At 45.7% G+C, this 13,307-nt stretch overlaps 1 protein-coding gene across 1 annotated transcript in view; it reads right to left on the minus strand.

The window, feature by feature from the left end:
* Positions 1 to 13,307, minus strand: part of LOC308138271 (Golgi-specific brefeldin A-resistance guanine nucleotide exchange factor 1-like) — a gene marked incomplete at its 3' end in the record, with an annotated part of 97,951 nt that overhangs the window by 40,754 nt on the left and 43,890 nt on the right. Inside the window, exon 4 of the mRNA XM_080507353.1 lies at positions 4,406 to 4,537. Within this exon, the coding sequence (XP_080363479.1) occupies positions 4,406 to 4,537 (132 nt within the window). The remainder of the gene's footprint in view (positions 1 to 4,405; positions 4,538 to 13,307) is intronic.

Below are 13,307 nucleotides of genomic sequence, written 5' to 3' on the forward strand. Positions count from 1 at the left end.
CCCATCCAGACCCCCATGGGGTAAAAGAAATGGATACTCAACAAAGGAAAACAAGCAGAGGAGAGAGCTCACACTGTGGCTGGTGGAACAGCCATGCAGAGAGTGTGTGTGTGTGTGTGTGTGTGTGTGTGTGTGTGTGTGTGTGTGTGTGTGTGTGTGTGTGTGTGTGTGTGTGTGTGTGTGTGTGTGTGTGTGTGTGTGTGTGTGTAAAAGCATCTCCACACAAACTGTGTTCCTGTGTGACATGACCGTCCTGACTTTTTACTGTCATCTACCGAAGGTCTGCCGTTTCTCTGATCCTCCGTCCTCCTCTGGTTCTGAACATCATGTTGAACAAACATCATGTTGAACAAACACGAAGCTTCTACAAAAACTACCACCAGGTAATACCACCATCCTTCATCCATCCGGGGGGGCAGTACTGAGCTCTGGGAGTTACCAGTTGTGGTAACACACACACACACACACACACACACACACACACACACACACACACACACACACACACACACACACACACACACACACACACACACACACACACACACACACACACACACACACACACACACACACACACACACACACACACACACACACGTATTGATAATTAGCTGACACCCCCTTTTAAATCAGAACTTAAAACATTCTTATTTGCACAGGCTTTTGAATAAAAAACAGAATTTACTTACTTTATTAAACTTATCTTGATAAATCACTCAAGTTGTTTATTCTACTTTTCATCATTATTTGTTTTAATGCATTTCTTTCATTTCTGTTAAAGCTTTAATGTGTTTCTTTTATTCTGTATTTCTTTCATTTCTTTTATTCCTTCCACACTGTGAATTGCCTTGTGTTTGAATGGTGCTCTATCCATAAATTTGCCTTGCCTTGCCTTGCCTTGAGTCCACTTCTCTCAGGCTTCCTGCAGAATCAACTATGATATTCACTGGGGTTATGTTAAGATGATTAGCTGGTCATAGGCTGGAGTGTTTTTTTATATTCTAGAGATGAAAATATTCCATGTTGTTCATTAAAAGGAGCCTGAGATGAGATTTGTAAAAGCTTGTGCTTTTTTTTCCCCCAAGTCTTTGTGAGACATGAGGCTCTCATTGTGTTGAGCAGCTGTTTTGACAGCACTGTAACATGGACTCGACGCTCGAGTCAACATCTGGCCGTACATATTCATTCACACCGTGCAAAACAACTGGCCCATATTTGTGTGCTGAGGCTAACGAGGACAAGCCGTCCTGACTGAGTTCCAGCACCGGCCTCCGTCTCTGCATCCACTACGACATTCCTGGCGTTCCTGACTGAGCCCACGATGAGCAGCAACGCCAACCCAGGCAAATACGAGACCCTGGGTACAACACGACCACCGTGTGGAACCACATGGACACACCTGAGGCCTCCACTTTCTCCCTGCACCCTCACTGTGGCCTCCACCAGCTTTATACACCTTGATTCCTTCATAACGGGATGACAATTACTGCCTGGATTAACACAGGAAGCAGCGTGGACGCCTCGTTCTTTACTCTTGTGGAGGAGGTTCCTATCTCCACATTGATGCAGGCGAGGGCCTTCATTTCCCCGAGAGTTGGGCCAGCAAACAATCTTGCTGCTGCACTTAGAAACCTAAGTCAAGGCTGAGAGAAGAAACGTTCACAACTACAGTCCAGGACTTCGGCTGATACCGTCTAATTGTCTTTTTCACACGGCTGGCACTGGGGGACTTAATTCCACAAGAAGCTGGATTGGTACCACCAGCGCAGCGTCTTGTCGTGGTGACATCCATTTATTATAACCACATGTATGTGCACCTACGTGCACATCACTGCTGCTGATCTATTGATTTACCTATTTATATCTGCAGGTCAAATCACACACTGCTGAGTAAAGCATATGAGAGGAGAGGCTCCAGCTTATCGCTTCATAAACTAAAGCTAGATTACTTTGTGTGATGACGCTTCATATAATAACACAATATACTATTTATTATGTAATACAGTGAAATGTACTTATATTATGGTTAGGGTTAGAGAGATTACTTTAAATGAAGACTGGTCAACAAGCCTCAAAGGAAGGAAATGCTCAGAAAACTCCATTTCAAAACTAGCAGAAATTATTCTCAAGTATATATTCTCAACAGACGAGCATTTTAAATGTCATTTTTAAGTACGAGGTGTATTCAGTACCAGGTGTATTCAGTACAGGTGTATTCAGTACCAGGTGTATTCAGTAGGAGGTGTATTCAGTACAGGTGTATTCAGTACAGGTGTATTCAGTACAGGTGTATTCAGTACAGGTGTATTCAGTACAGGTGTATTCAGTACAGGTGTATTCAGTACCAGGTGTATTCAGTACCAGGTGTATTCAGTACCAGGTGTATTCAGTACCAGGTGTATTCAGTACCAGGTGTATTCAGTACAGGTGTATTCAGTACAGGTGTATTCAGTACCAGGTGTATTCAGTACAGGTGTATTCAGTACAGGTGTATTCAGTACCAGGTGTATTCAGTACAGGTGTATTCAGTACAGGTGTATTCAGTACAGGTGTATTCAGTACCAGGTGTATTCAGTACCAGGTGTATTCAGTACCAGGTGTATTCAGTACCAGGTGTATTCAGTACAGGTGTATTCAGTAGGAGGTGTATTCAGTACCAGGTGTATTCAGTACCAGGTGTATTCAGTACAGGTGTATTCAGTACGAGGTGTATTCAGTACCAGGTGTATTCAGTACAGGTGTATTCAGTACAGGTGTATTGAGTACAGGTGTATTCAGTACGAGGTGTATTCAGTACCAGGTGTATTCAGTACAGGTGTATTCAGTACCAGGTGTATTCAGTACAGGTGTATTCAGTACAGGTGTATTGAGTACAGGTGTATTCAGTACAGGTGTATTCAGTACCAGGTGTATTCAGTACAGGTGTATTCAGTACAGGTGTATTCAGTACGAGGTGTATTCAGTACCAGGTGTATTCAGTACAGGTGTATTCAGTACAGGTGTATTCAGTACAGGTGTATTGAGTACAGGTGTATTGAGTACAGGTGTATTGAGTACCGGTGTATTCAGTACAGGTGTATTGAGTAGGAGGTGTATTCAGTACAGGTGTATTTAGTACAGGTGTATTGAGTACAGGTGTATTGAGTACAGGTGTATTCAGTACAGGTGTATTGAGTAGGAGGTGTATTGAGTACAGGTGTATTGAGTACAGGTGTATTGAGTACAGGTGTATTGAGTACAGGTGTATTTAGTACAGGTGTATTGAGTACAGGTGTATTGAGTACAGGTGTATTCAGTACAGGTGTATTGAGTAGGAGGTGTATTGAGTACAGGTGTATTGAGTACAGGTGTATTGAGTACAGGTGTATTCAGTACAGGTGTATTGAGTACAGGTGTATTGAGTACAGGTGTATTCAGTACAGGTGTATTCAGTACAGGTGTATTGAGTACAGGTGTATTCAGTACAGGTGTATTGAGTACAGGTGTATTGAGTACAGGTGTATTCAGTACAGGTGTATTGAGTACAGGTGTATTCAGTACAGGTGTATTGAGTACAGGTGTATTCAGTACAGGTGTATTGAGTACAGGTGTATTGAGTACAGGTGTATTCAGTACAGGTGTATTGAGTACAGGTGTATTCAGTACAGGTGTATTGAGTACAGGTGTATTGAGTACAGGTGTATTGAGTACAGGTGTATTTAGTACAGGTGTATTGAGTACAGGTGTATTTAGTACAGGTGTATTGAGTACAGGTGTATTGAGTACAGGTGTATTCAGTACAGGTGTATTGAGTAGGAGGTGTATTGAGTACAGGTGTATTGAGTACAGGTGTATTCAGTACAGGTGTATTGAGTACAGGTGTATTGAGTACAGGTGTATTCAGTACAGGTGTATTGAGTACAGGTGTATTGAGTACAGGTGTATTCAGTACAGGTGTATTCAGTACAGGTGTATTGAGTACAGGTGTATTCAGTACAGGTGTATTGAGTACAGGTGTATTGAGTACAGGTGTATTGAGTACAGGTGTATTGAGTACAGGTGTATTCAGTACAGGTGTATTGAGTACAGGTGTATTCAGTACAGGTGTATTGAGTACAGGTGTATTGAGTACAGGTGTATTCAGTACAGGTGTATTGAGTACAGGTGTATTCAGTACAGGTGTATTGAGTACAGGTGTATTGAGTACAGGTGTATTCAGTACAGGTGTATTGAGTACAGGTGTATTGAGTACAGGTGTATTGAGTACAGGTGTATTCAGTCTCACAGCCTAGACCAGAGTGGAGACCAACACATATCGGAGTGAACATATTGAGCATGAGGAGTGTATGAACTGTGACGTGACGGTGCTGGCAGTGACGTGGTGGATTGGCTGGGCGTGTGATGGAACGTGAGCCCGTCTTACCTACGAGACCGTAAGACAGGAACTTGTTGACGGAGGTGAGAGCGAGGCCTGTGATTGGTCCGGTGGTGTCCTCGGAGCGAACCACCTCCAGGAAGGGTCGCAGGAAGACGTTGGGTTCAACGTCGGACAGCTCTGAAGGACAAAGGAAACACCTGGTGAGATTAGCGCGCACGCACGCACGCACGCACGCACGCACGCACGCACGCACGCACGCACGCACGCACGCACGCACGCACGCACGCACGCACACACACACACACACACACACACACACACACACACACACACACACACACACACACACACACACACACACACACACACACACACACACACACACACACACACACACACACACACACCACACACACACACACACACACACACACACACACCGTTTCAAACCAGCTCTGTTTCCCACCCATTTAGACTCTTATACCCACTTCATTTCTTAGCAACCTGAACACAAGGCTTTCATCTAAAAACATGTTTTTTAACACTTATGTTGCAGCTCACAGATATAGAACTAAAACAAACCAGAGTACAAACAGTGTTCACATTGTTTCATGTTGAAATTTAGAGAAAAATGAGAAAGAGCTTCACTCAATTATATCTTAAAGCCCCAAGAGATCAAGGACAGAAGGCGATTCTGCAATGGTTTCCATCTGGTTGGTCCAAACTATTTTGACTGAAGACCACTGATATAAAATCACGAGCAGCAACAATAATCCTCCCAATTTTATCGTGCAATCCAGTAAAGGTCTCCTACCTTACTTTATCACAACAGAATTTGATCCTGGACAATTGAAAATGGCCCCCCAGGCTACCCTTTGGACACTTTACATACACACAAAGTAGGAGATCAGGGTGTTGTCTGTGGAGTCATATATAGATTTAATTTCATTTGACTCCATAAACCAGTTGGTGTGAGCAGATGTGTAGGAGTCAGGGTGAGCTGTGGATTACAAAATGACCCAACAATCAAGCTGAACTTTACCCATCAGTACCTCCTATGAGGAGCAGTCTGAGAATTGAGAACGCTGGAGAAATGAACAAAGACGAGAATAAAAAAAACCCTCAAATGTATACCGTATTTTCTGCCCTATAAGGCACCGGATTATAAGGCTCACCTACATTGATTGACATAATTTACAACTTTATTCATATATAAGGCGCACCGCATTATAAGGCGCATGCAATAGACCAGTGATCAGCAACCTTTATAGCTCAAAGCCATTAGGTTACATTCTCCACTGATTCTAACACCCAGAGAGGTGCACACACTTTATTTTGATAGTCCTACCTGCAGCCTATGCCAGGAGGACACTACACACAAAACCTTCTTCACTGCTGGTTGACAACTTACAACTACCGGTAATAAACTAAACTACATGAACTAAGCAACAAAAACACAACACAACACAATTATTACCGACACCACAAACCAAATATAACCCCAATAATTGCATTTAAAACACCACAAACAGCTGCAATGAATTATGGGAGTTTCTATCGGCTGCACTGAGGAGCTCAGGATGAATTCATGTTTTGTGTTGTTGGAGGTTATTGTGGGTTGTTGTTGGGCTTGGTGTTGTGTTGATTGTGTTTATGTGTTTTTGTTCCCCAGTTTAGGGAGTAATTATTTCATCTAGTTTATTTTGGTTTGTTAGAATGTTGGTGTGCAACCATGAGTGATGAAGGTGTTGTGTGGAGTGTCGTCCGCTCTGAAGATCCAGTTGCGAAGTTAGAGTTGTCAAAATAAAAGCTTCTGGTTGTTCAGCTGGCAAATAGCAGTCTCCAGTAGAGCAATTCTTCCATATATAAGGCGCACTGGGTTATAAGGCGCACTGGCAGCTTTTGAGAAAATTTGAGGTATTTAGGTGCCTTATAGCGCGGAAAATACGGTAGGTCTGCTTTCAGCACAGAAAATCTGATATCTCTGTCAGGAATCCAAACAAACTACCTGTTTTTAGTTTCCGAGGAGGAAAGTGCAGCAGACGGAGTTCAATGTGTTCATGAGGAAAGTGTGCAAACTTCAACAGTGTTTCTCAGGAGGGCAGGGTCACGGGGGGGGGGGGGGAGGCAACAATACAAAACAGGTAAAATAACAAGGGGGAAATTATGGGAGTCACGCATGGCGCTATGAAATGTTGTGCCAGAGGAGTGCTGGCCACAGCAATCCCTCCAGGATTAGGGCTCTCTTAAGAGAAGCCCCCGCTCCAGAGAAGAAAAAACAAGGTCCACATCAAACGCGGCGAGCAGAGCGTCCCACCAATCTTCCAAAAGGGCACATGTGACCGCCAAGCATTAGCTGTGATATCCAATAGCCCCGCGGCTTGTTTAGAAATCAAACATGAAATCGCTCCCAAAATTTACACAGCCTCTTTATCGGCTGCCAGGTCGCATGTAAGGATTTGGTTCAAAAAGCAAATCTCCTGCTTTCTGGGGGGTTTTCTACACTTTCATCTGGTGTTTGATTTCAGTTCTTGTTCGATGTGAAATCTCGCTTCAGGTTTGGTTTGGAGGGTGAAGGGCGTAAATTTAGCAACAGAAAATAAGCAGACTTCTCCGTGGAAGACGGCATCTATCTGAAAAGGTAGGAAGGAAGAGGAACAGAGGCCGAGTCGGCAGCAGGGTGAGATATGTGCCGTTTGACGTGTCCATCAGCTGCCTGAAAACTTTTAAAGGGGGGGGTTTAGTGTCCCATTACTTTACAGTGTGAAAAAAAACATGTCGTAAGGCTGGAAGAGGGCTGCTCAAATGAATCTGTCAATAGATCCTGATGAAGACTTCATCAGAGGCGATCACCCTGTAAGTGCCACGGCTGCGTTCCCAAAGACCACAGATTGGAAAACTCAATTGTGTTGTATCGATCCGGCTGGCCATCGGTGAACGCGGGGGCCGACTGCCGCGGTCTGCCTGTGGCCACCACCAATCTTCTTAAATAAAGTCTAAATACAGGCTCTGCTCCTCCACTCCATCGGCAGGGGCTTGTGAAGCGAAGTGAAATAAATAACGACGGCTGGAGCCGGCGCTGGAGCAATCATTCTATAACCAGGTTGACCTCTGGCTGACATTGACTGGAGTAAGACAAAAACAATAAAAACCTGCAGGATTAAAGTGGTCCACCCAGCCGTTGCATGTTGTCATCTGAGGGCTGGGGCTTGCCGGGCACGGGTCTGGTTTTGAGAGTGCATACAAGTCCGAGTCCAGTTAAGCTTTAATTGGTTGAAAAAAGGAAAAAGAAAGAGAGGGTGGTGAAATGAGCCCATTAGGATGCACCATGAGCCTAATCCCATCTACCTTTACCACGCCGGGGCCCCATCTTTCTGCTCCGAGCTGCAGTGAGAGTATCCAGCCGTGTGTGGATTACCTCTCTAAATGACCACCAGCAAGGGGGGGGGGGGGGTGAACTTTTGCCCCCCCAGGAGAGCACCTCAGGATGAGGCCGGCTCTCTCTCCAGAAGAGCAGCCATCTTTAACACATGCACATGTATTGGCAGTGGAGCAGAAAAGGCTTAGAACACATGGAAGTAACCACAGGAGATGCACGCGAGCTGCACCTTATTGTTCACAACAGGAGGGGAAGAAGCTCCAGGAGCATTTCAACCTCAAACACACACACACTTCCTCTGTGGAAGGCTTTAGGAGCACTTTTTCACTGAAGGTTCCAGGGACTTCACTCACAACTAGAGGTTCCTGTGCCCATTGGGTTCTGGGTAAAAATATTCAACGGCATTTTAATTTTTTTTTTCTCCCAGTTTTGCCAATTCTTTTGCGTCGATGCTTTGCAGGCTACCGAGTGTGCGTGTCCAGTACACAGCCTGCTGCACACAAGCCCTCCCCTCTAGTTTAACGTCCCATCGCTGATGTAGCTCCGCCCACTCGCCCATTCCACCATGACGGCTGATCACGTTCAGCACAAGAAGAAAAGTGGTCGGGCCAGGTGATACGGAGTCGGCCATGTCGTGAGCAGAGAAACGCAGGAATTCCTCTTCCGTTCGCTGAAATGCAGCCTCAGCATGAGCAGGTGGACGTTGGCTGTCCAGGACGAGACACACGGTCAGAGTTGGAAGAGCGTCGTTACGTCTTACTCTGGTTCGCACCGCGGTCTCCTTCCACGACACGGCTTCTCAAAATCTCCATCACTTTGCCTTGCCGTCTGGTTCAGTCCCACATTATGTAACATAAGCCTTGTATCAGGGAGGCACCGATCCAGGTGTTCTCACTTCCCAGCCCGATACCAGAATGTGGAGATCTGCTGATACTGATACTTTTCCAATATCAGAGCTGTTTCCTTTAATACCACCATTATCATCATTGTTGATTTTATATGAGGCTGTAATAAACTCCTCTCTACAGTAAAGTAATAAATGTAGGAATGTTTACATGTTTTCTCTCTACAGACCACTTGAGGTTAGTAGAAGGTGAGAAAAGGAAGCAGTACAAAGTATTTTAGTTCCATGTGGACAATGTGGGGGTCTGCGTGACGTCATCATCTCATAATAAACTAGTTCTATCTTTAAAACCTCAGAATCATTTCATTAATCCCTGGAGAAATTCTTTATCAACGCAGCAGCAACACAATGTTTCCAGCTCTAAAGCAGCTCCAACCACTGGGACTATTTTCAGGGAGTTTAGCGTGGAGGAGGACGCAGCTTCACGGAGGAGTGAATCTCCCGCTGACAGCCTGGAGGAGCTGCTGCTCATTGTTTTGATGTCTGGAGTTTTACAACGCCGACATCTGGCTGCAGAGCTGCGCCTCGCTGTACTTTGCTAACATTGCATGTTTCTGTTGCTTTGCAAACATCCATGTTGCTGCATTACTTTGCAGTGTTTTGAGCGTAAAATACATCCAGACAGCAACATGTCATGAACAGTTGGTTAGCACAGTGCTGCTACATTAGCCTGCTAGCTGGCTGCAAAATGTGCAATGGATTTCCTGACTCATTGCTCCACGTCTCATTGAGACCCGCCTCCCTCCAGGAAATCCACTCCACATTTTGCAGCCAGCGGCAGGAAAACACTTGAGTCATTTCAGCAACAGTAAAGCAGACGAGGCTTCATGGATCAGAAATTTCCGACCAGTGATATACGTTGGCACCGGAACCCGATACCGATACTGGATCGGAGCGGCCCAATCCCTACATTGCACAGACTCCCAGTAAAAGTGCAAGGTCGTATGCGAACCAGGAGCCGAGAAGCGGTCGTACCACTACTGCCGTTCTCAATAAATAAAAATTAACAAAGGGAGGCAAGGCAAGCGCAAGCAGAAGAGCACCGGCTTCATTCAAATCGCTGGTGTGGGACCATTTTGGTTTTGGGGTTGAATATGACAATAAAAGTATTAAACAGTTTTAAACTATTTAAACTGTGTTTTAAACTATTTTAAAGTCTGCTGAAGATAGAGGCTCTTTGGTCCCTGCAAGACTCTGAAGATTAGCATTAGCATTATCCCAACAGGACTGTGGAGGTTAGCATTTAACATGAGCGTTGTCCCTGCAGGACTCTGGAAGTTGGCGTTATCTTTCATTTTGTTGTGGGGACGTTCTGTTTCTTCTCGGACCTTCAGCATGGCGAACCAGCCTGAGCGAGGCCAGCAAGCAGCAGCGGGTCGATGCAGGTTCATATCCAAAGTGTTTTGCAAAGGCTTGTCGTCTGGTGCTCTGCAGCTCCGACTACTGGCGGGAGGGTGAATGACAGCATGACAGTCACACTACACTTGGTGTGGAGATTCAGCTCATTTCCAAACTGACTGGTTTAGAGGGTTGTGAAAAGTTTAGCGGCATAGTCACCGTGTGTGTGTGTGTGTGTGTGTGTGTGTGTGTGTGTGTGTGTGTGTGTGTGTGTGTGTGTGTGTGTGTGTGTGTGTGTGTGTGTGTGTGTGTGTGTGTGTGTGTGTGTGTGACTCCGACACAGTTGGCAGGCTCTCAGCAAAACAGACTGAACACAGTAACACCTTGTAGGAGGAGCAGCAGAGTTGGGTTGGGGGGGGGGTGAATCCCCCTCTTTGACCGACGCAGTGGCCCAAAACCAAACACTGATGGTTATTGATCTGGACCTCTTCGGCTGCTCAAATGAAGAGCGCTGGTCCCCGGTCGCCGCGCCGAGGCCGGCCGTGCCGAGGAGAGGCGAAGCTTTAACAAGACCCGCAAGGCTAAATGAAATCCAGGGAGAGTTCTGCTGCTCATCTGCTGAACAAAGTCCTGCACGACAGTACTCTGATCCATCTGTCTGAAGTTTGATCAACGTGAGCGCCCCCCCCTCCTCTTAGTGCATTCCTCTCTGCCCCTCTCAGTCCCTTCTAGTCTCCTGGAAGAAACTGACACTTGTAGACGGGGGCAATTAGGGTGGAACAATGCTATGGAAGCTCCATATGGTCATTTCATGGGGCCACAGTGGTATTTTATAGATGCTTGGAACAATGCTTCGGCGCAACCTAAACAGGCAATTTGAAAGCCCTGGAGAAATTAACTTTTCCAAATGCTTGGAGGACGGCTGTAATGGCTACTGTTGGAGAGGATCTCCTTAAGGGCCACATGGAATCTAGTTTGCATTTGTATTTACAGAAGCACTCCAACACTCGGTTGAAGGGAAAAGAAAATGTTAGCAAACACACAGCCGACGCTGAGGCATCGATCAGAGAGTCAGAGGTGCCTTCACTTCACTCCGTAATAAACAAAACACAGGACAAAAGGTCCAGCAGAGTAAACATGGACGCCGCTCCGAAAAGCTTCAGTGCAGTGAGACCAATATCATCCACAAGCATGATCAATCTGGAGATATTCTGCGATTAACCTCACTGTGGCTTCCACACGGCACAGCAAGCACACAGAATGCAGTGTACGTTTCCACTATAAAGGACCTGCAATACGAGTAAAAGTGCTTTTGTTTCACCAACAATAATTACGACTAATCTGCTTTCAGAGTGCAGTGTTCCTTTCAGAAAGGAAAAGTACTTCATAAAGAGTTCAGGGGACTCGTGTTGAATGACGTTTGTAAGAGCAGAACCATAAAGCTCTCTTGGTGTGAGGGTAGTTTTCTTTAGAAGTGTGGTGGTGTGAATACAGGAGGTCAGAGAGACAGCAGGGATGACGTGTCCGTGTGCTTTGACAGCAGTGGTGTCGTGATCACTGGTGGGATGATCCTCCCAAAAGAAACCACCAATACCCTCCGGGATTGATCATGGCTACAGCAGATATGAACTAGTGTGTCTGTCAGTAGCGAGAACACACGCAGGTCTCGAGAAAAAAAAAAAAAAAACCTTCAATAAAACACTGGTTTGCTCAAACTGCTGTGAGCTATAAATCTGACACTATTCCTTTCAGCGGGACTGAGTTTCACCTTTAAAAAGAGGAGCAGGTGCGTTCAAACAGCATGACTTCATTACCAAACCGTTCCTGATGCGCGGCGTGCCAGCCACTGTGCGGCTGCACCTGTTATCCTGTACATAAACTGTGTTTTCTATGCTGCATACTTTACACAGAGGCCACATTATTCCAGCAGCGGGCCTGGCCCGGGCCCCAGCTTGCACTTAATGTGTTTCACAGCCTGCTGTCCCTCCGTGATGGATGGGCATACTTTACGCTCGGTCCACTTATAAATAACGGATGTTTTATCATGCTGAATTAAAACGGCGGCACACACCAATGTTTCTGCCTCGCGGTGTGGCGTTTCACAAGAGAAGTGCTCTGCAAGCCCTCGGTCACTGTGGAGTTTCTCAACATCAAACGGAAGCAAACATCTAATTTCTTATATTGAACGTAAATACACGCGTAGCAGGGCGAGTAATAGGTAAAGGCCTAGTGAAATGTAAAACACTACTTTGCAAAAAACGATAGTTGGGGTTCTACTTCTAAGGTTTCTCCGACTCTGCCCCACCACTGTTGTCGCATAACAAAGTTATTTGAATATTGAATCTTGTTTCCCTCTTAAATATCCAAGTTTTAACAGTATTTTGAAATTAGAGTCGCGTTTTATGAGCCTTGACGAAAGATTGAGCCTGGAAGAGACCGAGAGAGGAGAAAAGGAGCCGGGAGCCGCTAGCTCTGGCGCCTAGCGGGAGCCGCTAGCTCTGGCGCCTAGCGGGAGCCGCTAGCTCTGGCGCCTAGCGGGAGCCGCTAGCTCTGGCGCCTAGCGGGAGCCGCTAGCTCGGGCGCCTAGCGGGAGCCGCTAGCTCGGGCGGCTAGTAGACGATCAAGTAACACCTGGACTCATCTTCGGTGATTCTGCGCAGTGGGAAAAGCGCTTGGACATGCTGGATCCAGGAAGCCGGTCGTTCTGACAAAAGTCAGGAGCCTCAAAGCCTCAAAAGGGGAAAACTGGTGGCTGCTGAGGCTGAGGAGACGAGGAGACGAGGAGACGAGGACGAAGCGTCTTCTGCTTCCTCAAACATGTTCCAGACGGGGTCACCGATGGCAGAACCACCTTCTGTGTCTTCTTCATCAATCACTGGGTTTGAAATGATGATGATGATGAAATCTGGTTCAATTCAGCCTCTTCGTGGTCAAAACTCTGATCCTCCATAATGTAAACACAACTTGGGCGTGTGCACAACCAGTGATGTCACTCTGTTATTGTCAGAAGCTCCGCCCAGCAGAGGAAATACCAACGTTTATCGGCTATTTTCTCACAGATTGTCGTGTTTTAACATTTTACCTTCAGCCAGTTAGCAGGAAAATGTTCTAGAAGAGACACCAGAGTGTTTTGGAGGTGGAATTTTCATTTCACTAGGACTTTAAATGCAGCTAAAAAGAAGTGAAAACAGCTGAAAATGGTTCAAAATACATTACAAGTATCAACAGAATAAAAGTGTATCTGAATGGAATTTCACCTACAATCAAATGGAATTTAAACCTTTGTTCTGGTAAATACAGCTCGAAGTACGAGTCTGTTGTCTGTT

This window comes from Blennius ocellaris (genome assembly GCF_963422515.1).
Source record: "Blennius ocellaris genome assembly, chromosome: 13".
NCBI lineage: Eukaryota > Metazoa > Chordata > Actinopteri > Blenniiformes > Blenniidae > Blennius > Blennius ocellaris.